Genomic DNA, 24,491 nt, shown 5'->3' with positions numbered 1-24,491 from the left:
GGGCTCAGTTTTGTTAATGACGCAATTTCCGCACGGCTGCTGATTCAAATCGCAGACACCAGGCGCATGCGCAAATTGGCGGCCTGGTTTCCCCAGCGGGCGGGGTTTGCGCACGCGTGCCCCAGTCGCATGCAGCGGGATGCTGCGGGCGGCGAGGAAATGGCGGCCAGGTAACTGGTTCAGTAGGGGAATATAAATTCCTGAGACACTTTAAAGGGGGACGGGAATGTGAAGTTATTCTATTGTTTATAAGATTGAAAAAGTGATGATTTTTGTATATAACATTAGTTAGGCCTTAGTTACAGCGCTGTGCACTAAACCTTTATAGAAATCACTGGTTATGCCGCAGCTGGAATATTGTGCCTGATTCTGGGCACCAGACTTCAGGGAAGAGGTTGAGGCCTTAGAGTGGATTTAATAGAAAGGCTCTATAGTATCTGACGTTGCTGTGCTTGGAGCAGAGGTGGCTAAGTGGCGATTTAATTGGAGGTGTTGAAAATCGTGAAGGATTTTGATTAAATAAGGAACTTTTGTCTCCACTAACAAAAAAATTAATTTGGCAATTAAGGTAATTGTGTTAATTAAGGCAGTGTGTTATGATCTGGAATGCACAGACTGAAAAGGTGCTGGAAGCGGATTTAATAGTTAATTTCAAAAGGGAATTGGATCGATATTTGAGAAATTTGCAGGATTCTGGGGAAAGAGTGGGGAGTGGTACTAATTGTATAGCTCTTTCAAAGAGCAGGTACAACAATTCTATGGTTCTGCAGGTGTAGGAGCCCCACTGTAGAAAGGATATTAAAACCACAGAATGTGTGCAGGAAGTTCACCAGCATGGTGCCAGGGATGGGAAACTATTGCTCTGAGGAGGTACTGGATCTGTTTCCACTGAATCACAGCAGATTTAATTGAGGCTTTTAAAATTACTAAGGGTTTTGCTAGATGAATTGGATGTCTGGCTGCTAAGTCAGATATTGTGATGGGGATGTCAATTTGAAATCACAAGTGAGGAAAGAGTTTAGGAGAGCTTTCATTACCACAGTTGTTGGAATGTGGAGTGCTTTGCCACAGTGAATGATGAAGAAAGCATACATCCTTTAGAGGGAAAATTGTATGAAAAATTTAAAGTGAATGGAGATACAGGGCATGGTGAGAGTGGGGCATTTTGATTTACTTTGGGAATATTATAGGACTGTGGGAAAAGACTTGAACGCATGTGAGAGCAGCAGGGAGAAGAAGATCCCAAACAGTGACATTGATCACAAGTTGTGGGAGTCAGTTGCCAGTGATCGCCAGAGCTGGTGGACAGCTGTGAAGGCGGGGCTAAAGAGTGGCAAGTCGAAGAGATTTAGCTGTTGGCAGGAAAAAAAGACAGAAGCGCAAGGTGAGAGCCAACTGTGTAGCAGCCCCGACAACCAATTTTATCTGTAGCACCTGTCCCTCTAGAATTGGCCTTTATAGCCATTCCAGGCACTGCTTCACAAACCACTGACCACCTCCAGGCGCTTACCCATTGTCTATCGAGACAAGGAGGCCAAAGAAGAAGAAGAAGATGGGAAGAGAGTGGGGCAGTGGGATTAGTTTGGGTTGATATGGGGATGTGGGATTATTTTTGGATTGCTCCAGGGAAGAGTTATCACAGACACAATGTGCTGAATGGCCTCCTATACTTATAAACTTTTATAATTTAAGCTCTTGAGAGGGGTGTGATAGAAATTCAAAAATTGAAAATGCTGGAAACATACAGCCAGTCATTCAGGATTTGTGATGAGAACAGACTAGATAAAGTTTTGGATGTAACCCTTCATGAGTCCTGATCCTTCCTATTTCAGTGTTTTGCTTTTCATTTTTACTGCTGTGATTAAGGATTACACCTGAAATGTTGACTCTCTCCTCTCTCTCTGCAGATGCTTATTGATGTGTGTTTCAAGTGTTTTCATTTTTTTTTGTTTCCGAGTTTGGCAATATTTGCAGCTTTTTGATTTTTATTTGCAATGGAAATACATGTGTGTTGTACCTCAAGAAATATGAACCAAGAAGTTGTCTTCAAAGTCATCCATAAGCAGCTCTGATTCTCTCTGGTCCACTAGCCAATATTGATTGATGTGTGGCAAGTAGGAATCAGTACCCAGTTCCACTTTTTTAAATTCATGCATATTTTGAGGTTGATTGGAAAAAAAAATCTCTAATTTGGCATTAAAACCTTAGAATTCTCCCTAATCATGCTGAAAATTGGGTCCCAGGATGTACATACATTATATTTGAGATGTCCACTTGAACGTGTGTGTGTCATGTTATTTGTGTAAATCCTGCACCATCTGTGATCATGCTGCTACTGCAATGCATGTGTATTTCAATGCCAGATTTAGCAGGAAATTGAGATGAGTTGATTTTAAGCAATGATTATTGAGGTAATAAAACACCTAAAAGATGCTAAGGCTCTGAGTTTTGGTCAGTGCATCTATAGTATCCTTTGGGAACTGAAATGCATTTGTTCACAACAACAAAAGTTTGATATAAATCCTGGGGAGCAAACTGTGCCAAGAAATATTTTTGTTGCAGGCTCAACGGTTTGTTTAAAAACAAATTCCTTTTCTGTTAGTTTCAATTTTGTGTTCATTTGAATGGGGCATACTGCATAAGCTTGCCTGAACTTTTGGAACTAACATTTTAAAAAGTGCAGTTGGTGAACTGTAAATCATTGTGGGTTGTCATTTCGCTTAAGCGTAAATTGAGTTGCCTGTTTCTTGACTTCCCGTGATCCAAATAAAAACTTTTCCCTGCATTTCAGGGTGTTGTCTTTCCCAGCCCCCACCCTTCAAGGAGACCAGCCCTTTTGATTTTCCTTCCCTAGTGAGGTTACTGGAAGGAGCTGCATGTGTTCCAGAGCTATCCTACCTTTGAACATCATGAAACCTTGAGTCTGAAAAATGGGGCATTCTGCAACACCTGGCAACGTATTCAAAGTCTCTGGTGTTCAATCTAAAGTAAATGGTATAGGGTCTTAAGTAACATGGCGGTTTGGTTGCTTGTCTCTGGAACTTTTGTTAAAATTGCTGCACCTACTAAAACCATTTGTGTATGTTAGTATTTTGATGAAGTTTATGACTAAATAATGGCATCCAAAGTCAGTGCCCAATTTGTATGTGCTGATATCTAACAAAATGATTAAAGAAAACTTTTCTGCCTATGCCAAGTTCTTCCAACCTTGTCTGGCCCTAGAGGAAAACTACACCCTGCCATCTTTTAAGTGCTGTTTTGAATTGCAGCCTTTTCTCATTACCACTTGTGATGACATCATCTCCTTTAACAGTCTACCCCACAACTGTTGCCGTTTTGATTTTTTTTTTCACTCCCCTCATCAATTGCACGTGGTGACTCTCTGGGTTTACCACCTCACCCAGTACTATATTGGTCTCCTTCCACAACCAAATCTGCTTACTTTTCCACCATTGTCTAAAACCTCAAACTCCTCATCCCACCAGTTTCACTTCATCTGTTCTTCCATCTCCCACTGCTCATTAGACTTAATTTACCTACAAAGTTCACCACCAATTTGGAGATACTTGACTCTGGATAGAGTGCCTTTGAGGATTGCTTTGCTTTGAATTGGCTTTTATCGTTGGTCCACAATTGGGGCTCCCACTAAATTGAATGAAGGTGCTCTAAGATTTGAAATGGCTCCCCTGTCCCACAACTTGCATCATGTAGTAGCTGAGAAGAAGACTGGAAACCCAAAATGGATCTCATTCTTTGGTACCTAGTTTACATTTTGAAAATTTTCGTACAGCATGCTCAGGAACTGGCAGATACTAACCGTAAGGATAATGTTGATTTTCACAAAAGTCTGGACCTAATTCAGTAGTTACTTTGACAATTACTGCTTGTGAAGTGGCCCAGAACAAGTTTGCAAAATGGATTTTGTTAGTAAGTTAAGTATTTTGGTATCAAACTATGTTATATTGACAGCAGTAACTTGTTCGCAAATGTCTGCACATATGAAACCATGGTTTAAAATCTAAAGTTGAACTCCTGCTCCAAAGTGCAATGATTTTGAGCATTTGCAATTTAGCAACCCCCAAAGATCCACTGACAACAGAATGCTGATCTACAATTCACATTTCTCATTTTGTTTATTTTGTAGGGTACTGGCAAAAAGGGATCAGCACTCAACATGTTCCAGTTGCTAGTAACAATGCTGATATGGTAAGAAAGCATTATCTAATGTGAACAAATGTCACCAAGTATTTTTGGGTTCTAAAAGTTCATAGTGGCCTCAAAATGACAGTTTCCTAGGGGCAGTGATTGGATTATGTACTATACCAGAGAAATTCTGTTTTACAGATCATTAATGAGTGCATTAATGTTTTATAATCTCCGCTAATTTGTGGAACAGTCTTATTCCTCTGTATTGAAATTTGGTGATATTGCATTGGAGGTGGCAGAAGAAGGTAATGTGCTTTATCTCATTATTGTTAAAGGTAATTTTACTTGGTCTTTCCCAGTGATTGATGAGTAAATGTACTGAATAGTGTTAGTCAACTGTGCATGCTAGAAAATCTTTGGCTCAATTAATGGCTGCATCAATGTGTCTTCCCACTTTTAAAGATTTTTGTACCTGAAACCCCATCCACTCTAACCAACATCACTAAAACAGATAAATGAGACCATCTATCCCATTGCTGATTGAGGAACCTCCCTACACAGTTTACCTACATTACAAGAGTGACTCCACACCAATATTAATTGTCTGGGAAAGGCTTTGAAATTTGTTGAGAATGTCAAAAGTGCTATATAAAAACATGTTCTTTTCTTTCTCCCCTTCACTTTTATTAAAAAAAAACTTTCTTTTGTGAACCTCAACGTTTCAGGTTGATGACCTTTCATCAGAACTAGGAGTAGGGAATTCTAGCTGCTCATAAAAGTCAGTCGCATTTTAGAGGCCACACACAAATGAGGATCAGAGTAGGATTTCTTGCTACAATTTTGGTGCTCATCAAGGTGAATACGGAGGAATAGAACACTTTTCCACTCTTTCATCATCATACTTCCAAGTCAGATGTGATACAGACCATCTGAAAGGTGAAGCTTCCTCTATTCAGCCTCAGCCATGTGCCTTAATCATGGTTTCAGCATCAGAAGACCATTTGCATTCAGCTATCTTTGTACATTTGTTTCAGCGATTGCCTACTTACAGATGGTATTGTGCTATGAGTCCATGCCCACCAGTTGCTGGGTTGAGACTACCCAAACTCCTGTCACAACAAATGTCCAAAATAAAGTTGTAAAACTCATTTGCAATTGAAAAGTAGATTTTCTCTGAAGAGAGAAACTTCCCAAAATGTTTCATGTTTATCGACAATTTCCTCTGACAACCATCTGCCCAGCCAACTTAGTTAGCTGTATTTTCCTAAAGTTGTTTACACCCTTCCTCACAGTTAATCTATCTTACATAATATCCTCTCCATCACAAAGGCCATCGACTTTGTATGTCTCCATAACATTGCCTACCTTTGTCCCAGTATTTCTCCTGTGGAAACTCTTCCATGCCTTTTTCACCTCTAGTCTTGATTTATTCTAGTGCTGTTCTAGCAGGCCTACCATCCTCCACTCTAAAGTTTTCGATCGTTTGAGATTTCTGTTGCCTGAATCCTATTCTACACCAAGTCCTGCTTATTTCTCATGCCTGTCCTTGCTGCCCTACAATTTAAAATTTTCATCCTTGTGTTTAATCCTTCCATGATTTTGTTCCTCCTAATCTGTAACCCTACAAATTTCACATCCAACCCACTCTGCATCTGGCTGACTCTGGCCTCTCGTATATCCCCATCTCACTTTGCCCCACTATTGGTGGCACTGTCGTCAGCCAACTAAGTCCCACAGGCTGGAATTTCTTTGCTAAACCTTCAGTTTCCTCATCTCTTAAGACTTTCTCTTTGATCAATCTTTTGATCACCGCCCCTGCACACCAGAAAATAACACGCCAACTTTCTCTCCTTTACATCTACCATTTATCTAATAGTTTGTTGAAGATTTAAGTTATAATTGTCCTAATGGGGAAGAATACTCAGGTGAAATGCAATATTTCCTTGTATGTTTTCTATCTTATAACCAATGCTATGTTGTAAACAACTCAATTTTTTCTGAAAATAAAAGCAAAATACTGCAGATGCTGGAAATCTGAAATAAAAACAAGAAATGCTAGAAATACTCAGCAGATCTGGCAGCATCTGTGCAGAGAGAAGCAGAGTTAACGTTTCAGGTCAATGACCCTTCATCAGAACTGGCAAATGTTAGAAATGTAAAAGGGTCACTTTTTCCAGCATTTCTTGTTTTTCATTTTTTCTGTTGTATCTATGAATTGAGGGGAAATGGTTAGTGAAGGAATGTGTTTCAAATGTTCATAGTTTCCACTTTCTTGTAGCCAATAAAGTTAGAAAATCCTTACAAAGAGCCTCCCAAGAAGTGCATAATGTGTGGTGTTTCAGTGGACTACAAGAACGTACAGGTTTGTCCATATTATTCATTGGATGCTGGGGATAGATGTAAATGAGATTGAATAAATAAACAGTAGTCTGTTAAGCCATTGTTTTTGGCAAAGGATGGTATGTGCAATAAAATTCCACCAGTGTAGGTTAATGCTGCTGTTTTACTGTATTAGAATGTAATGATTGCTCTGTATAGCAGCTGTTTATCATAATCGTGATTCCAGATATCCTTGTACATACTCCCATTTATTTTATCTACTAGAAAAATATTAAATGGGAGACTAGATGGTATGGTGAAAGAATGTTCTCAATGTAACTGGGTGGGACAAATATCTCTTCTCTGGTGAATGCTTCAAGTATCCCAGTGGCAATAAATGCAAAGTATAAAATATCCCTGTTATACTTCTGGAGTTCTGGTTAAAAGTTAGTAGTTTGGATTTTGTGGTCAGTGGATAAGGAATGCTCCTGGCCGTTCACTACCCTGAGAGCTGCCCAGAGTTTTGTCGGGGCTTTTTAGCATACTCTTGCTGTCGGCTGGCGTCTGATCCAGTGAGGCGCCCTGTACAGGGGATCTGTGTCATGTATGAGCAGGGCAAAAAATGAGGCTCTTCTAAACAATCAGATTGAAGAGTCCTCACTGAGTCTAAAGCCAGAGGCTATCAATTGTACTTAAATCATGTACAGAAAGCAAAATAAAGATTAGGGAAGAAAGATGGAATTAAGGGACAGGCCAAGAAAGTAAATAAAATCTCCACCACTAACTAAATTCTGAAGGAATAAGACTCTACATTTGTAAAGTTAAATTTTCAGGGCCATTGAGGTTGTTTGGCAGTAATTATAACACATAATGCTATTAAAATTTACTTGCAACTTATTGTGCTAGCCTAACTTTTTTTCTGGCATGTTTAGCAGGTAAGTACAGCAATTTCATATCCTTGCATTGATTTCAATGCTTGGTCGATAGGCTAAGTCCTATTACAGCCTGGCAAGGAACAGGGTAAGTTGGACCATAACTTCCAGATTGCCATGTTTGTGCAAATGCGTACTCCGGAAGTTGCTGTCCCAATTTACTCCATAAGAATGGTGAGCACTGTTATTTCAATGTGAAATTGGGGTCACTAAATTAAAACATCACATTGATGTCCCTGTGAGAATGTTGTAGGTAGTGAATGTTTTGTTTGCCTATGCATTTCTTGAACTGAATGTCACCAAAATGTTTATCTGGTTTCAATTTTTTTGAAATCCTGTTTGGAGTGCCTCACTCTTTCCACGAGTGGAGAACACAGGATAGATGTCAGGGCAAGTGGTTTACAGAAAATAAACCTGAGTGGATAGCTCAGCATCTGTGATCTATTGACTACAGAGTGCTAAATTTTAAGGTCTGCAAAAAAAAAAAAATAGTTTATGGTCCAAATTGTACAGTTGAGCAGGGAGATTGGATTATTTGCCCAATTTGTGTGTGACACTTCCTTTGCTATAGCTGTTCCATGAATACGTCTCTTGCTTCTAATACATGTGCCTTATTGTCAATAGTTAATGCTAATATCAGGGAGTTCTACACAAGTGAAATACTGCAGATGCTGGAAATCTGAAATACAAAAATGAAAATGCTGGAAATACTCAGCATGTCAGGGAGATTCTGCAGAGAGAGAAGCAGAGTTAACATTTCAGGTTGATTTACCTTTAATCAGATCTGGGAGCAGGGAGTTCCAACTGCTCATACGTCAGTCCCGTTTTAGAGGCCACACACATTAAATAAGGATCAGGGTGGGATTTCTTCCTATGATTTTGGTGCTCATCAAGGTGAATACAGAGGAATAAAACACTTTTACTTCCAAGTCCGATGCAATGCCAACCATCTGAAAGGTGGAGCCTCCTCTATTCAGCCTCAGCCATGTGCCTTAATTATGGTTTCAGCTTTAGAAGAGCATTTGTAATCAGCCACCTTTGTGGACTTGTCTCAGCGATTGCCTACTTACAGATAGTATTGTGCTATGAGTCCATGCCCACCAGTTGCTGGGTTGAGACTACCCAAACTTGTGTCACAACAAATTAAAGTTGTAAAACTCATTTGCAATTGAAAAGTAGATTTTGTTTTTTCTGGAGACAAACTTGAAAACTAATGGCCTTTTTAATGGCTTTTACTTTCATTTAAACCAAATACAAAATGTTTGTTTGTATTTTAACCTTGTGACTGTATTCTTACACCAACACCGCTTCTTTTGTTTTTTAAAAAGCTTTTGTCCCAGTTTATATCTCCATATACGGGTCGCATTTTTGGCAGACATATAACAGGTAAGGCACCAGAAGAGTTTGAGTCTTTAGAACTCCAATGGAAAAAGTTCTTGACATTTCAAATTAACAAAGACCTACAGCCAGTGTCTGTGTGTTTGTGTTTTGAGAGGGACAGTTTACCTTGGGGATCTGTTGAGCTTCTTAATATAATAGGAATCTTCAATCACAATACAGAAACATGCCTGAAAGCAGGGAATTCCAATTAAATTCAGATATGGGCCTGTTATTTCAGTCATCGAGGTCTGGATTGCTTTTCTCGGAACAACGGGTGTTATTCATCGTATTCATACACTGGTTTTTACAGCCCGTGTTTACTCAAACAGCATTGCAAAACTCGTTTTGTTCTTGGAGAAAAAAAACATGCAATCACAGACTATACCATCTGAGAAATTGGAATTGCAGATGCTGGCAGGGATACTCTTCAGAATAAAATCTCAACCACCAACAAACATTGAGACCAGGAGAGAAAAACAAACTAAGAATAGGAAAGTGCACCAATAACCATTTACATTTAAAAAAAGGTACTGATTTAGCTTTAGTTATAGTTTAAATCTTCAACAAAAGTAAGACCAAAGATAGAATCAGGAGATGCCATTTCTTTCATAAAGTTGATTCAAACATGACCCTTGCGTATATTCACACCACACAACTTACCACAAGTACAAAACTGTTGGAATATTAACTCCACCTCAATTACAAATGTACAATACATGCAAGCTGACTGTATTTGAATATTTATTTACAGAATAGAAAGCCGATGTAAGTTGGTTAGCATGAGCAGGAATTGGAAACCAACTTTAAATAAACCTATTAAACATATATTTGGCAAATCAGTGGAATTTCCTGGTCACGATCTGTGATCAGCTGTGAAGAAGTTGAAGGATGTATCATGCAATAAACCCGTTGTTTTTAATTTTTCTGACCTTCTAGGCTTATGTGGAAAGAAACAAAGAGAGATTTCCAAGAACATCAAAAAAGCCCAGCAAATGGGTATGTGTTAACTCAAAACAAACTTTAATTTTAAAACATTTAATAACTTTTCCCAACTGCAATCTCCTGCTCTGGATTTTGCTTTGGGAAGGGGTTTTTCCCAAAGGGATGTTAGGGGGGAAAAAAATCAGTTAGAATTTTTTTTCTACATTTAAAGGTGCTATATTGCAAATTGTTTTAAAGACTTCAGTTTGTATTTTATTCCACGTGATTGTAGTTTTGGGACCAATATCAAAACAGTTTACTAGTTTGAATTGTGTCCCTTTATCCTACTCTTGTAATTTAATGTAGAGTAATGCTCTGTATTTACCTTTTTCCATTTCCTTAGCTACTACATCCCTCTGAGTATCTCTCGGGTGCCTTTTTTTCCAGGCTGAACAGCCCAAGTCTCTCCTCATACCTCCGACCCCTGACTCTTGGATCAGTCTCATGGTTCTTTTCCACACTGTGTCCAGAGCTTGAATATCTCTCCTATCACAGTAACCAGAACTGGACACAGTACTGGTGATAAAAACAAGAAATGCTGGAATCACTCAGCAGGTCTGGCAGCATCTGTGAAAAGAGAAGCAGAGTTAACGTTTCTGGTCAGTGACCCTTCATCGGAACTGACAAATATTAGAAAAGTCACAGGTTATAAGCAAGTGAGGTGGGGGTGGGGCAAGAGATAACAAAGGAGGTCTAGATTGGACCAGGCCACATAGCTGACCAAAAGGTCACGGAGCAAAGGCAAACAATATGTTAATGGTGTGTTGAAAGACAAAGCATTAGCACAGATTCAGTGTAAATACACTGAATATTGAACAGCAGCAAGTGCAAACCTGAAAAAAAAGTGGGTAAGCAAACTGAACAAACTAAGATGAAATGAAATAAATGCAAAAAAAAAGATTGTAAAAAATGTAAAAAAGAATGTTTTTAAAAAAAAAGGGAAGAAAAAATAACTAAAAATGAAAGTAAAATGGGGGGCTGTCATGCTATGAAATTATTGAACTCAATGTTCAGTCCGGCAGGTTGTCGTGCCTAATCGGTAGATGAGATGCTGCTCCTCGAGCTTGCGTTGATGTTCACTGGAACACTGCAGCAATCCCAGGACAGAGATGTGAGCATGAGAGCAGGGGTGTGTGGGGGGGGGGTGGGTGTTGAAATGGCAAGCAACCGGAAGCTCAGGGTCCTGCTTGCGGACTGAGCGGAGATGTTCCGCAAAGCGGTCACCCAGTCTGCACTTGGTCTCCCCAATATAGAGGAGACCACATTGTGAGCAGCGAATACAGTATACTACATTGAAAGAAGTACAAGTAAATCGCTGCTTCACCTGAAAGGAGTGTTTGGGGCCTGGGATAGTGAGGGGAGAGGAGGTAAATGGGCAGGTATTACACCTCCTGCGATTGCAGGGGAAGGTGCCATGGGACGGGGACGAGGTGGTGGGGGTAATGGAGGAGTGGACCAGGGTGTTGTGGAGGGAACAATCCCTTCGGAATGCTGACGGGAAGGGAGGGGAAGATGCGACTGGTAGTGGCAACATGCTGGAGGTGGCGGAAATGGCAGAGGATGATCCTTTGGATATGGAGGCTGATGGGGTGAAAAGTGAGGACAAGGGGGAACCCTGTCACGGTTTTGGGAGGGGAAGGGGTGAGGGTAGAGGTGCGGGAAATGGGCTGGACACGGTTGAGGGCCCTGTCAACCACAGTGGGGGGGGAAACCTCGGTTGAGGAAAAGGTCATATCAGAAGCACCGTCGTGGAAGGTAAGAAACTGGGAGAATGGAATGGAGTCCTTACAGGAGGTAGGGTGTGAAGAAGTGTAGTCGAGGTAGCTGTGGGAGTTGGTGGGCTGATAATGGATATTAGCAGACAACCTTTCCACCCTTCTCTCACCTTTACATGGTCCATCTCTGACACTTCCCTTCCTCGACTTCTCTGTCTCCATCTCTGGGGATAGGTTGTCTACTAATATCCATTATAAGCCCACCAACTCCCACAGCTACCTCGACTACACTTCTTCACACCCTACCTCCTGTAAGGACTCCATTCCATTCTCCCAGTTTCTTACCTTCCACGACGGTGCTTCTGATATGACCTTTTCCTCAACCAAGGATTTCCCCCCACTGTGGTTGACAGGGCCCTCAACTGTGTCCGGCCCATTTCCCACACCTCTACCCTCACCCCTTCCCCTCCCTCCCAGAACCGTGACAGGGTTCCCCTTGTCCTCACTTTTCACCCCATCAGCCTCCATATCCAAAGGATCATCCTCTGCCATTTCCGCCACCTCCAGCAAGTTGCCACTACCAGTCGCATCTTCCCCTCCCTTCCCGTCAGCATTCCGAAGGGATTGTTCCCTCCACAACACCCTGGTCCACTCCTCCATTACCCCCACCACCTCGTCCCCGTCCCATGGCACCTTCCCCTGCAATCGCAGGAGGTGTAATACCTGCCCATTTACCTCCTCTCCCCTCACTATCCCAGGCCCCAAACACTCCTTTCAGGTGAAGCAGCGATTTACTTGTACTACTTTCAATGTAGTATACTGTATTCGCTGCTCACAATGTGGTCTCCTCTATATTGGGGAGACCAAGTGCAGACTGGGTGACCGCTTTGCGGAACATCTCCGCTCAGTCCGCAAGCAGGACCCTGAGCTTCCGGTTGCTTGCCATTTCAACACCCACCCCCCCCACCCCTGCTCTCATGCTCACATCTCTGTCCTGGGATTGCTGCAGTGTTCCAGTGAACATCAACGCAAGCTCGAGGAACAGCATCTCATCTACCGATTAGGCACACAACAGCCTGCCGGACTGAACATTGAGTTCAATAATTTCAGAGCATGACAGCCCCCATTTTACTTTCATTTTTATTTTTTTTTTTGCATTTATTTCATTTCATAGTTTGTTCAGTTTGCTTACCCACTGTTTTTTTTTCAGGTTTGCACTTGCTGCTGTTCAATATTGTGTATTGACACCTAATCTGTACTAATGCTTTGTCTTTCAACACACCATTAACATAATGTTTGCCTTTGCTCCGTGACCTTTTGGTCAGCTATGTGGCCTGGTCCAATCTAGACCTCCTTTGTTATCTCTTGCCCCACCCCCACCTCACTTGTTTATAACTTGTGACTTTTCTAATATTTGTCAGTTCCGATGAAGGGTCACTGACCCGAAACGTTAACTCTGCTTCTCTTTTCACAGATGCTGCCAGACCTGCTGAGTGGTTCCAGCATTTCTTGTTTTTATTTCAGATTTCCAGCATCTGCAGTATTTTGCTTTTATCACAGTACTGGTGATGTGGTCTGACCAAAACCCTAGTTTGATCACAACTTCCTCTGATTGTACTGTCTTGGCTACAAAGCTCAACATTCTATTGACTTCATTGATCAGACATGTTAAGCGTTGCGTCTGAGACTCCTAAATCTCATTTGGCTTCCTTCTTGGCTATTTCAACAACATACCTTTAGCTTCCTATGCACAATACTTTGCATTGATATGTAATTAGGTTTTATCTGTGACTTTCTGCCCCCTCATTTTATCCAGTTCATTCTGCAACTGGAGTTGCTTCCTGATTTCACCATACTGAAACTGTTGTCGTCCCAGCATTAAGCCCTGTGGCACTCCACTCCATACTCCCCTCCCTTACACAATTCATTCAAATATTTGAACAACCTCTGGGAAGTTAGAGCTTAAGATCTTTCCTCCCCTCTTACGTATTTGCCTCATTCACCTGTTATAATAATGAGATATCATGTTGAGTGCTGTGGGGAATTCTTTTTGTTGCTTTTAGTAATCATTATCTCCTCCTTTGCAGGATTTATGTCAGTCACATTGAAAGACCCTGCTTTCCTAAAGGATCCAAACATTTGTGATTTCAAACTTCAAGAATAACCTTCAATCAGTGACTGTTTATGGTACAATGCTCTGAAGTTTCTCAGTAATATTCCAAGAATCAATAAAGTGGATTAAATGCTGATCAATGGGAAGATTTGTTCCACACAAATTCTCAATGCAAAAGAGAATGTGTTTTTGAGATAGTTGCAGTTATTTATACAGCTACATCACAATATTGTAGTATAGTCTTTCTCACTTCAAATATGAGAATAATTTTACTCCAGTTTTAAAAGGTTGTACTAAAATAGCAATCCAGACTGATAAAGGGATAGTCCATTCAGCCTTTCAAGCTTGTTCAGTTCAGTTACACCGTGAATGATCAGAACTGCAACTCCATTTACTTATTTGCTCTGTATCCCTTGATACCCTTACTAATAAAAATTGATCTGTCTTAAATTGCAATTGACCCAGATCCATAGCCTCTTGGGCCATTGGGTTCCAGATTTCCAGTACTGATTTATGTGAGAAAAGTGCTTCCTGATTTCACTTCTAAATGGCCTAGCTTTAATTTTATTATACACAGTTGTTCTGGATTCTCCAACAAGGAAATAGCTTTTCTTTATTTACCTTATCAAATCCTTTAATCATTTTAAACACCAATTGGATCATTCTTCAACTGTTTAAATTCATGAACACAGGCCTCATTAATGTAACCTATTTAACTTCATAATTTATGGACATACTTTTGCTATTCCACAGTTCCTAGTTGTCTCAGCATTTAGAAAATATTTTGCTTTCTTTCTCTTCTAAAGTGGGTAACTTCAGTTCCCCACATTGAACTCCACCTGTCACAATTTGTTTGTCTGTCTGTCCTTTTGCAACTTCCTCCTCCCATCCACGTGACTTACTGTGCCTTCTTGGTCCTTGAGATAATTTCCAAACGAGAGAACCTGTAGACATTGAAATTTTTTTTAAATCAACCAGTTAACATTAGAAATGAGACTAGTAATCTGTAGGCCATGAATGCATATTTAAATTATTGGGTTAATTAGCCTCCTTTATAAAATCAACAGGATTTGCCAGGAATCTGAGTTCCTAGATAAAGTCTGAAACTGAGCTATGATTGTCAAATCTTGTTTAGATCAAACTAGATTTCTTGTAATTGATAAGCTCAGTCAGCTGCCTGGATAAAATTACGACTGTTGAAATGTTGGCGATATTTTGTGAAGGCAAAGGAAGTATGAATGCAATATATCTCTTATCTTGTGTTTCTGGGTGAGGTGTTTTTGGATTATCCCCCAATTTAGCACCTCATAAGTGAAGAGCCCTCATCTAATTAGAGCTTCAAAACTTCATTCCGTACAGAGTTAAAAGCTGTAGAGCTACTACACTGCGTAACCCACAATTTTGGCTGACAATACTGTTGTGAACTTTCAGTTGAGATGGACAGTCTGTAAGGCTGTAATCTTTCTATCTCATAAAATGTAACAAATGAAGATCATAAGGGGTAAACTCGGGTACAATTGTTGGCATTCATTAAATAAACATAAGACCATGTTTACAAAGAATAGTACAGCACAGGAACAGGCCATTCGGCCCTCCAAGTCTGCACTGACTTGATACCTGCCTAAACTAAAACCTTCTGCACTGCCGGGGACTGTATCCCTCTATTTACAGTTCTTTTTTCCAAAAGATGTGACTTGCCACAGTCGCGTTGATGTAGCATAGAGGTAGATAAGTAGATCCTTGAACTAGTGAGCAGTGAACATCACTTGATTGTGTGACCAAGTATGGATGTAGATTTCAATACCAGGACATTGTGGTGAAGGTGGTGGCTTGGAAACATTAAGTGTTGGGAGTGGGTGCTACAAGTAAGAGGTATTATCACAGTAGAGTCATCAGTTGGGCACGAAGGAGATCCTGGCTTACCAGAGAGGCTATAATTTGATTCATGTTATTTAGTTCACGAAGATAGCCAGGGACAGTCAAGTATCTTCAGATTTAAGGGCTAATTTAAAAAAAGAATTCTTGTGAGGAGCCAACCATTACAAATAAACACTGCAAATTGAACAGGAAAATAGCTAAGCATATAACAGCCAAAGTATAAATGTTTAATTTCTTTTGCAAAGAAGAAAAATTTCACACTGGTTTTACATTGATACAGTAGTATATTTTCAACAGCATTATAGGAGGGCATATTGATGACAAGACTATGTACACTTGTAGTTTTACACATTTCAGGATTGGGGTGAACATGGAGGTGGAGCTAAAGGTGATGCATCCTGACATGAAAGTAATACACCCCCCCCCCCCCACCTTAAGATTTTTATGGGTGGGCATACTTTAGCTGCAGATCACTTATGGTATGCTCCCATCATCTGTAAACAACCAGACCCTTCCTCTGTAAAGGTAGTTTGTGGGAGAAAACTTGTTTAGGATTCTAGTTTCCAATGCTTGCTACTGACCGCAGTGACTTTTTTGTAGTCTCTGCAACTCCGGTAACATCTCTGTGCACAAACCTTGCAGATAGGTTAGTGAGTTTGAAGGAATGTTAATGCTGGTCAAAACCTTCCCAAAGTGGTTGGATTCAGGGCATAAGCAGGTAATGTATATGAACATACCACCCAGGCTGCATCCTATTCAGCATTCATCAGACAGAACATTGATGAAGCTTCTATGTTTTGCTGCTGCATTTTGTGTCATGAACCTCTTGTGCTTGCTAATTGGTTGGGATGGGATAAGACCAGGAATCTGTATCGGGCCTTCGCTTTTCACCATATGTATCAATGACTTGATGAAGGAATAGTGAGTTGTATATGTTTGTAGATGATAAAGTTAGCAAGCACAGTAAGTTTTGTAGATGGGAATAGGAAGTCGCAACCGTAGACTGAGTAGGCAAAACTATGGAAGCTACAGTTCTACGTGAAAAGTATTAGGCCACTTGCTTTGGATCCAAGAATGACAAATCAGAATATTTTGTAACTAGTGAGCAACGAGGAGCAAAGTGATTTAGGTGTCCACATAATCACTACTTTTTGTACTTGTGCATTAGCTTTTAATCAAAAACACTAATGGAAGTTTGGCCTTAATGCGGGTTGAAATTCAAAAGTAAGTTATGCTTCAGCTGTGCAGAACCATAGTCAAATCCCATATGGAGTACAGTGTCCAGTTTGGGGACCACACCTCAGGAAGGATATGTTGATTTTAGAGCCGATACAGCAAAGTCACTAGAATAATACCAGGACTTCGATTATGACAGCTTGCACAAACTTGGCTTGTATTCCCTTTTCGTTGAAAGGATGAAGGGTGACCTAATAGAGGTTAAACAATTAAGGGATTCGATAGGCTAGATACAGAGAAGCTATTTCTTCCAGTGGAATAAATCCAAAATGAGGACACAATTTTAAAATTGGACTTAGGCCATTCAGGAGTGAAAGCAGGAAGTACCTATGCACAGCAGGGTACTGCAAATTTGGAATTCTTTAACTGAAAAGTCTCTGGCTGCTGGGTCAAGTGAAATTCAAGATTGAGGTGGAGAGATTAATATGTAAAGGTATCAAAAGATTATGGATCACAGGCAGTGGATAAAGGACTTCCACTTATATCTAACTATGATGGAACCAGGGATCTCCTTTGCTAGAGACTCATTGCTTGGAGGGCTTTGTGATGGTATATTACTACTACTCCCTATAAACTGCTGGGGGTGCCTCCAGCTGATACCCAGTGATCTAAATGAAGAGTGACCATCTGAGACCCCAAAGCACCTCCTACTTGCCTACTAAGCCTCCATGAGAGCTGAAATCATCTATGACTGCATCTTGGAATTTGGACCTCTAAGCTTCTACCGCAGCAATGGGAGCATTAAAAGAGATGTCCTTACTGTGTCCATTGTCTGTGTAACTGAGGTTTCCACTGCAGCTGCTACTGGTATTGTGCAGAATGCACTCCAGACAACAGTTGGTCCAACCTACACTACCTTCCAATACTACATTCCACCCAATAGCTTCTGACTGAACTAGGCCGATAAAGTGTGTATATTCAGACAATTTTTAAGATCTCCAACTGATACAGCTGGCCCTTCAGTCCTGCCGCGACTACTCCCTAATTAGTGTTCAGTCCTTTGTCTTGTTTTCTTTTATGTTCTTTTCCAGTAAAGTCTGTACCTGATCCAATTGGGGTGGTGACAGTTCGTGCTCAGATGAGTCATGCTGTATATACCTCAGTGACATCATCCGAAAACACGTCAGGTTGCACATCTACGCTGAAGACACCCAGCGGTACCTCACCGCCTCTCTCAACCCCTCCACTGTCTGTGTTGTCAAACTGCTAGTCTGGCATCCAACTCCAGATGAGAAATTTTCTCCAACTGAACACTGAAAAGACTGAAGCCATTGTCTTTGATCCCTGTGACAAAATTCTGTTTCCTAGCCACAGATTCCTTCGCCCTTCCTGGCCATTGTCTCAGGCTGAACCAGACTGTTCGTACCCTCTCCATCCTATTTGAATCTGAGCTGAGCTTCTGACCCCATATCTCCATCACAAAGACCACCTACTTGCACCTCCATAATATTCACACCTGCCTCAGCTGATAAAATGCTGATCCATACTTTTGTTACAGCCAGACTCAACTATTTCAATATTCTTTTGCCCAGTCTCGCCTCTTCCATCCTCCATAAACTTAATTTCATCCAAAACTTTGCTGCCCATATTCTAACTTGCACCAGGTCCCATTCATTCATCATATCTGTGCTGCCTGATTGCAGTGATTCCTGGTCTAGCAATGCCTTGATAAAACTGTCATCCTCATGTTCAAATCCCTATCTCTGCAACCTCCCCCAGCACTACAATCCTCCAAGAACTGAGTTCTTCCAGCTTTAGCCTCTTGCGCATTCACCACTTCATTTGCCCCACCATTGGCAGCTGTGTTTTCAGTTGTCTAGGCCCTAAGCTCTGGAATTCTCTCCCTAAACATCTTCACCATTGTCTTACTCTAAGAAGCTCCTTAAAACCATCCTTCAGGTAGCTTTCGGTCAGCTGGCCTATCATCATCTTTGGTTGATGATTTTTGTCCAATTAAACTTCCGAAGCGCCTTGGGATGCGTCAGCAGTGAGCTTCACTTGTATCCAACAACGTCTTTAAGCCTAACTTCAGAACATCATCGTCCAGCAGCAGCCATTCTTATAGCCTTTGAAAGATGTCAAGTCAGTATCAAATTATGGCCAGTTTTACATTTTGGAATTAACCTGAGATTAGGTTGTTTGTAGATGTATGGTAAGACAGTTTTGTTTCAGCAAAAATAGTGATTTTGCACATCATAGCCCCTGTAAACTTGAAAAAAAAAACTAGGTTTTCATAGATTTGTCAGCTCCTCCAATCTGTAACTTGGTTTTGGCTTGTGCACTTGAACGTTAATCAGTAGTAAGGGTGAAGTGCGACTGTTCCATGTGTCCCCACTGCAGGAGCATGGAAGAAGTTACCCACTGGTCTTAGATGACCATATAGCAGGACGCTCCATTTTAGAGGCTTATTGAGAAGTTTATTGGAAGTGGCCTGGAGTACACAGTACTAAAATTGGGTGCCAAAGTAGTGGAATGGAAGAAAGGAGCAAAAAAAAATCTGCTTTTCAAAAGCTAAGGACAGAAGAGAGAGATTTAATCTCTTTAGTTTGAAGTCAGATTTAATCCTAGGCACTAGTAGTGAAAAGGCATTATTCCAAACCATTCCTCAATCTCCCCATCACAGGTGCATTGATTCTGCAAAACTTTAGAATTGTTTATGCCTCCAATATAGCCGTTGGATATCTCAAACAAGGTGACGTCACCATAATTGAGTTTAAAAAAACAAAGTACTTTACTCTCCTTCTCCCCAAGGCGCAACATGCTTTCCATCTGAAGAAAGGCTAGCTCCCTTTTCAACGTTTGTGTGGAAAACGATTTGGCACTTTGCATTTCTCAAGTGGGGACTGCTTTATTGCATTTTAGGTCTGAATATGTGGAAAGTTCAGAATGTTGGTGAAGCTGAAGGTGCTACATCATTGCTGTACTGATCCAATGCATCTCCTTCATTCTCTGATCCAGTCAACCTGATGACTGATTCAGTTTCACTGCCCTCACTGTCTCTACTTGATTTCCTGGCCTGTGGCCAAACTGTTCTCCGTTTCTTAACCCGACTTAGGCGACCAAGACAGTTTTTTGCCTTCCGTTTGCATGTAATCCCAGAAGCATTAGCCCTCTCTGAGGATGACGTATGGATACTTTTTCCTGAGACCTGAGTGAGAGTGTCCTTTACATTCATCCTGTTGTCTTCACTGTAACATTGAACTGGCAGAACTTGACCCTTTCTTGTAATTGATACAGACTGCAAAAGTTTTGAGTTCGGGAAAGCTTTCTTCAAAGCCTGACATAAGTGTATGTTCTTTTCTATAAGGTCACGATTCTGGCTGTCTCCTATATTTAAAAAAAAGAAAAGATTAACATACAAAATATGCCTGCACTTATGCCAGTTATGACCAACAAACGAGCAGAAAGTCGCACTAATATGGTGGATGCGGCTTCACTTTGGAAAATGTAGTTCAAGTTAAGGACCCACTTGGTGCTGCATAAATTCCCCAATGTATAAATACATAGGAAAAATATTTGCTCCAATGGTACCTTACACTAAAGGTATAATAATTGCTTGTATTTTCAAATAGGGATCATAAACTAGAAATTAACTTTTCTACCATAAAATGAAAGACTTGCATTTATATAGCGCCTTTCATAATCTCAGGACATCCCAAAGTGCTTTACAGCTAATGAAGTACTTTTGAAACATAATCACTGTTGTAGTGTAGGAAACGTGGCAGCCAATTTGCCAATACTAGTTAATCCCTCATGATGTTGCATACAGCGTGTCAAAACCAAGTGTAGTCTTCAGGTGGAGCAGGGTCAGAGGATGGGGAAAAATTAGACCACAGCACGCAGACTTCCCCCACTTTAAAGACAAAGATTCTGTCCTTATTTTTACATATCCATTACAAATTCCTATGCCCATATGTATAATGGAAATTGCTTATGTAGACTTGTCATGCTGTAATTACAACCTCTTGACAATGGTGGCTCTGCTGCACCTCCAGTGGCAGAAGGGTATAATTACAGTATGACTGGTTTCCTTGAATAGTTTCCATAAATGTGGACATAGGGATTTTTAATGGGAAAGCTGACAGGAAATATGTACAGATGCATTATTTTCTAAATCTATTATATTTAGTTACAATTTTAATTTTCTCCCTTTCACTTTCTTCCCCAGGGTGCCCCAAATCATGTCAAGCAGAATTCTGGGTACTTCACCCAAGTGGCTACACTTTATACTTGATCATTGGCAGGCTACTTGATCGTATCGACCCATTAGAGTTAAGTCCAACCTTGACTCCATCTCAAGTCACAAGCATCGCCCGTAGAAGTTGTTGAATAGCGATGGGGAGTATTGTCCGATTTTTCTCTTCCTTAATATGGGGTTGTTGACATTAACAGTGGCGCAGTGGTTAGCACCGCAGCCTCACAGCTCCAGGGACCCGGGTTCAATTCTGGGTGCTGCCTGTGTGGAGTTTGCAAGTTCTCCCTGTGTCTGCGTGGGTTTCCTCCGGGTGCTCCGGTTTCCTCCCACATGCCAAAGACTTGCAGGTTGATAGGTTAATTGGCCATTATAAATTGCCCCTAGTATAGGTAGGTGGTAGGGAAATATAGGGACAGGTGGCGATGTGGTAGGAATATGGGATTAGTGTAGGATTAGTATAAATGGGTGGTTGATGGTCGGCACAGACTCGGTGGGCCGAAGGGCCTGTTTCAGTGCTGTATCTCTAAACTAAACTAAACAGTAGTAGCCCCAATATCACCCTGGCTTAGACTAGTTAAGCTACCACAGATGAAGGATCAAACCAGCAACCTACTAGCACAAGCTATTAAATATTAGGTTAATATTTTTTCCATTTCCATGAAAATAACTTAACAGGTAAATGCATTAACACATATGGCCCATGACCATCCTATAATATCCTAAATATCTTAATAAAAGCAAAATACTGCAGATGCTGGAAATCTGAAACAAAAACAAGAAATGCTGGAAATACTCAGCAGGTCCGGCAGCGTCTATTGAGAGAGAGAAGCAGAGTTAAAGTGACCCATCATCAAACCATCAAGCTGTCATTAAGTTAACTTCTAATTCTAATATAAAAAAGTAGTGTGTGCTAGAATATATGTATTTATCCTAGTACTGACAGTTCCTACCTGGAATCAGTGCGCGCAGCCTTTTCTTCTCGGATACTATCTCCCTGAGTCGTCGTACATCAGCCAGCAAACATTCCACTGAGCGTTCACTCTCTTCTACCTTTAAACAAGTGGTCTATGACAAGGTGGGATTTAAGTAATGAAAACGTGGAATTTATTATCTATATATGTTGAAAGTTCTTGAACAAAAATGCATACCTAAAGCAAAAATAACATTTCAAAATGTCCTAGATTATCAATCATGCAGTACATATATATTGGTATATCTCATGAGTGTGAGGATATTGGCATCAGAGTCTCTTTCTTATTGGCTCTGATTGGTATATAATTATCTCTCTGCTTGTATTCTACTCTTCATCAACTCCTCTCTTTTTCTCTCTATGTCTGGCACTCTTTTCCTGCTCACCCGTCATGGAGATGTGGAGGCAGAGTTGGTGTTTCAAACCTTTAACAGCCACAGAAATGATCCCACCTCTACATAGGAGCCGTGGGCTGAGGCGTGCATCATTCTGTGGCATTCGCATGAGGGAGTGATATGCGTGCCAAGGTGTGGGAAGTAAACAGATTTGCCTAGAGTGATAGACAGGTGGAGAGTATGGGAACAGGGAAGAAAAACATTGGTCCTACATAGCCATGTGAGCAAAAATGCATTGTGGTCATGTGATTAGCATGAACTAATAAGATGTGTGGTACAAAATCTATATTGATATTGAATAGACAAAGAAATCTATTATAAATGTTCTATTAAAAAAAATTACTGACAAAACCCGTGAAGGTTTGGCAAACACAGAGGACTGTAAGAGACTTCAAGAAGACAAACAGCTTCATGGAATGGGTAGATACAATTTAAGAACATGAGAGATAGGAGCAGTAGACCACAAGGCCCATCGGGCCTGCTCTGCCATTCAATACAATCATGGCTGATCTTAGGCTTCAACTCCACTTTCCCGCCTGCTCCCCACATCCCTTGATTCCCCAAGACACCAAAAATCTATCTCAGCCTTAAAGAAAGACTTGCATTTATATAGCACCTTTCATGACCACTGGATGTCCCAAAACATTTACAACCAATTAAGCACCTTTTGAAGTGTCACTACTGTAATGCAGGAAATGTGGCAGTTAACTTCCACAAACAGCAATGTGATGACCTGATAACCTGTTTAATGTGGATAAGGTGCGTGTAAAAACATGAAGGATATATTCAATAGGAAGACTATGGATAAACAGGGAGATCTAGAGGGTCAAATACAAAATTTCCTGAAAATGCAGGTGGGTAAAGTCTTTAAAAAGTGTAAGAGCATTCTGGATTTTATAAATACAAGCAGAGAGTACAATAGTAAACTATAAACGTGTACAAAATGCTTGTTTGGCTACAGGTGGAGCACAGCTTGAGTACTATGTGCAGTTTTGGATGCCTGTTATGAATTAAAACCATGCCCTATGTTGAGGCCTTCAGCCAATCTAACATACTGTTTTCCCCTTCTAGATACAGCAGACATGGAATTATAGAATTTTGCAGCACAGGAAACCATTTGGCCCACTGTGCAAGCTCTTTGAAAGATATAATGAGTCCCACCCACCTGCTGTTTCCCCTGTAGCCAAGCAAATTTTTCATTTTCAAGTATATATCCAATTCACTTTTGAAAGTTATTATTGAATCTGCTTCCACCATCCTTTTAGGCAGTGCATTCCCAATCATAACAACTCGCTGTGTGAAAACTTTCCTCATCTCTCTTGTGGTTCTTATTCAAGATTGCTCAAGACAGTAAACTAATTTTTTTAAAATCCTTCACATATTAAACAGTGGACCCTTTGCACAGTAATAAACTGAGATTTAAAAATTTGAACACAATGCAATTCAGATGTCAATATTTTTCTGCTTGGAATGCTATCTTCAGTTCAGAGAGTCACCAATAGACAATGATTTTACTGTGTTAAGATCCATACAAAGAATATATTGTGATTGGAAAATAAAACCTAAAAAATGTAAAAAGAGAGTTTGTGCAATTCAATCAAGAACTTGCATTTCTACAGTACTACTTTCTGTAGATTGAAAAAGGGAGGAACAAGAGGGTGGAGGGGTTGCGGGTGAAGGAATAGAAGGGGCAGGGGATAAGGAATAGCATAAGAAAAGTGAAAACTGCAAGGGAAGTGCTGGGGTGAACAGAATTAAAGAATACACAGTTGGCATGAAATAAACTGAGTGAAAAGAACTTCATACTAGCTGATCTAAGTTTTTTTTCCAGTATTAACACTTGCTACATGTAATAACTGCACTATACAAGTACATTTTCAACTGAATAATGTTCAAATATTTTATCTGCAGAATCATCTTCTTGTGCTCTTTGTCAGCCAAAGAATGACAGTTGATTTTGATCCTGTAAAAATTACATATTGATGCCTCTTCTTTAGATCGGGATATTTTTCACTGATGTGTCTGTTTTTTCAAAAATTCAATTGGCCTGTAAATCCTGAGTCCACAATCCTGGCAATTATGCCAAGATTAGACGAGCTGTCGCCCTCCAGCATTGACCTGCCCAGAGTATGCTGGTCAGGGACAGCGCACATTATTTTCATTCCCCCAACTGATGCCTGTTCCACAATGGGTACATGCTGGGCACAAGGCAGCCCCATGCTGTTGGAGAG

The 24,491-nt window shown here is 40.6% G+C and overlaps 2 protein-coding genes across 3 annotated transcripts in view; one reads left to right on the top strand and one right to left on the bottom strand.

The window, feature by feature from the left end:
• The first annotated feature begins 64 nt into the window (after positions 1 to 64).
• On the top strand, positions 65 to 24,472 carry mrps18c (mitochondrial ribosomal protein S18C). Of its 2 annotated transcripts, XM_068044791.1 has the most exons (7): positions 65 to 170; positions 4,145 to 4,206; positions 6,425 to 6,508; positions 8,726 to 8,783; positions 9,714 to 9,773; positions 13,561 to 13,660; positions 20,869 to 24,472. In XM_068044791.1, exons 1-6 carry the CDS (start codon positions 140 to 142, stop codon positions 13,635 to 13,637), a joined length of 372 nt encoding a protein of 123 aa, XP_067900892.1. In that variant the 5' UTR covers positions 65 to 139; the 3' UTR covers positions 13,638 to 13,660; positions 20,869 to 24,472. The 2 variants fall into 2 exon arrangements, with proteins under 2 accessions (XP_067900892.1, XP_067900882.1); XM_068044781.1 differs by lacking the exon at positions 20,869 to 24,472 and having other exon boundaries at positions 13,561 to 13,722.
• Positions 15,671 to 24,491, bottom strand: part of abraxas1 (abraxas 1, BRCA1 A complex subunit) — a 42,314-nt gene continuing 33,493 nt past the window's right edge. Inside the window, exons 8-9 of the mRNA XM_068044770.1 lie at positions 21,846 to 21,960; positions 15,671 to 20,027 (exon numbers count right to left, since the gene is read on the bottom strand). Of these exons, the coding sequence (XP_067900871.1) occupies positions 19,582 to 20,027; positions 21,846 to 21,960 (561 nt within the window). The 3' untranslated portion in view covers positions 15,671 to 19,581. The remainder of the gene's footprint in view (positions 20,028 to 21,845; positions 21,961 to 24,491) is intronic.

Source organism: Heterodontus francisci, chromosome 1, assembly GCF_036365525.1.
Source record: "Heterodontus francisci isolate sHetFra1 chromosome 1, sHetFra1.hap1, whole genome shotgun sequence".
Taxonomy (NCBI): domain Eukaryota; kingdom Metazoa; phylum Chordata; class Chondrichthyes; order Heterodontiformes; family Heterodontidae; genus Heterodontus; species Heterodontus francisci.
This window is presented reverse-complemented; position numbering and strand designations above follow the sequence as displayed.

Excerpts from the sequence above, each read along its gene's own strand:
- mrps18c (XM_068044791.1), top strand. The coding sequence starts at position 140 with ATGCTGCGGGCGGCGAGGAAATGGCGGCCAG. Across the intron at positions 4,207-6,424 it reads CTAGTAACAATGCTGATATG|CCAATAAAGTTAGAAAATCC; the intron begins GTAAGAAAGCAT and ends ACTTTCTTGTAG. Across the intron at positions 9,774-13,560 it reads CAAAAAAGCCCAGCAAATGG|GATTTATGTCAGTCACATTG; the intron begins GTATGTGTTAAC and ends CCTCCTTTGCAG.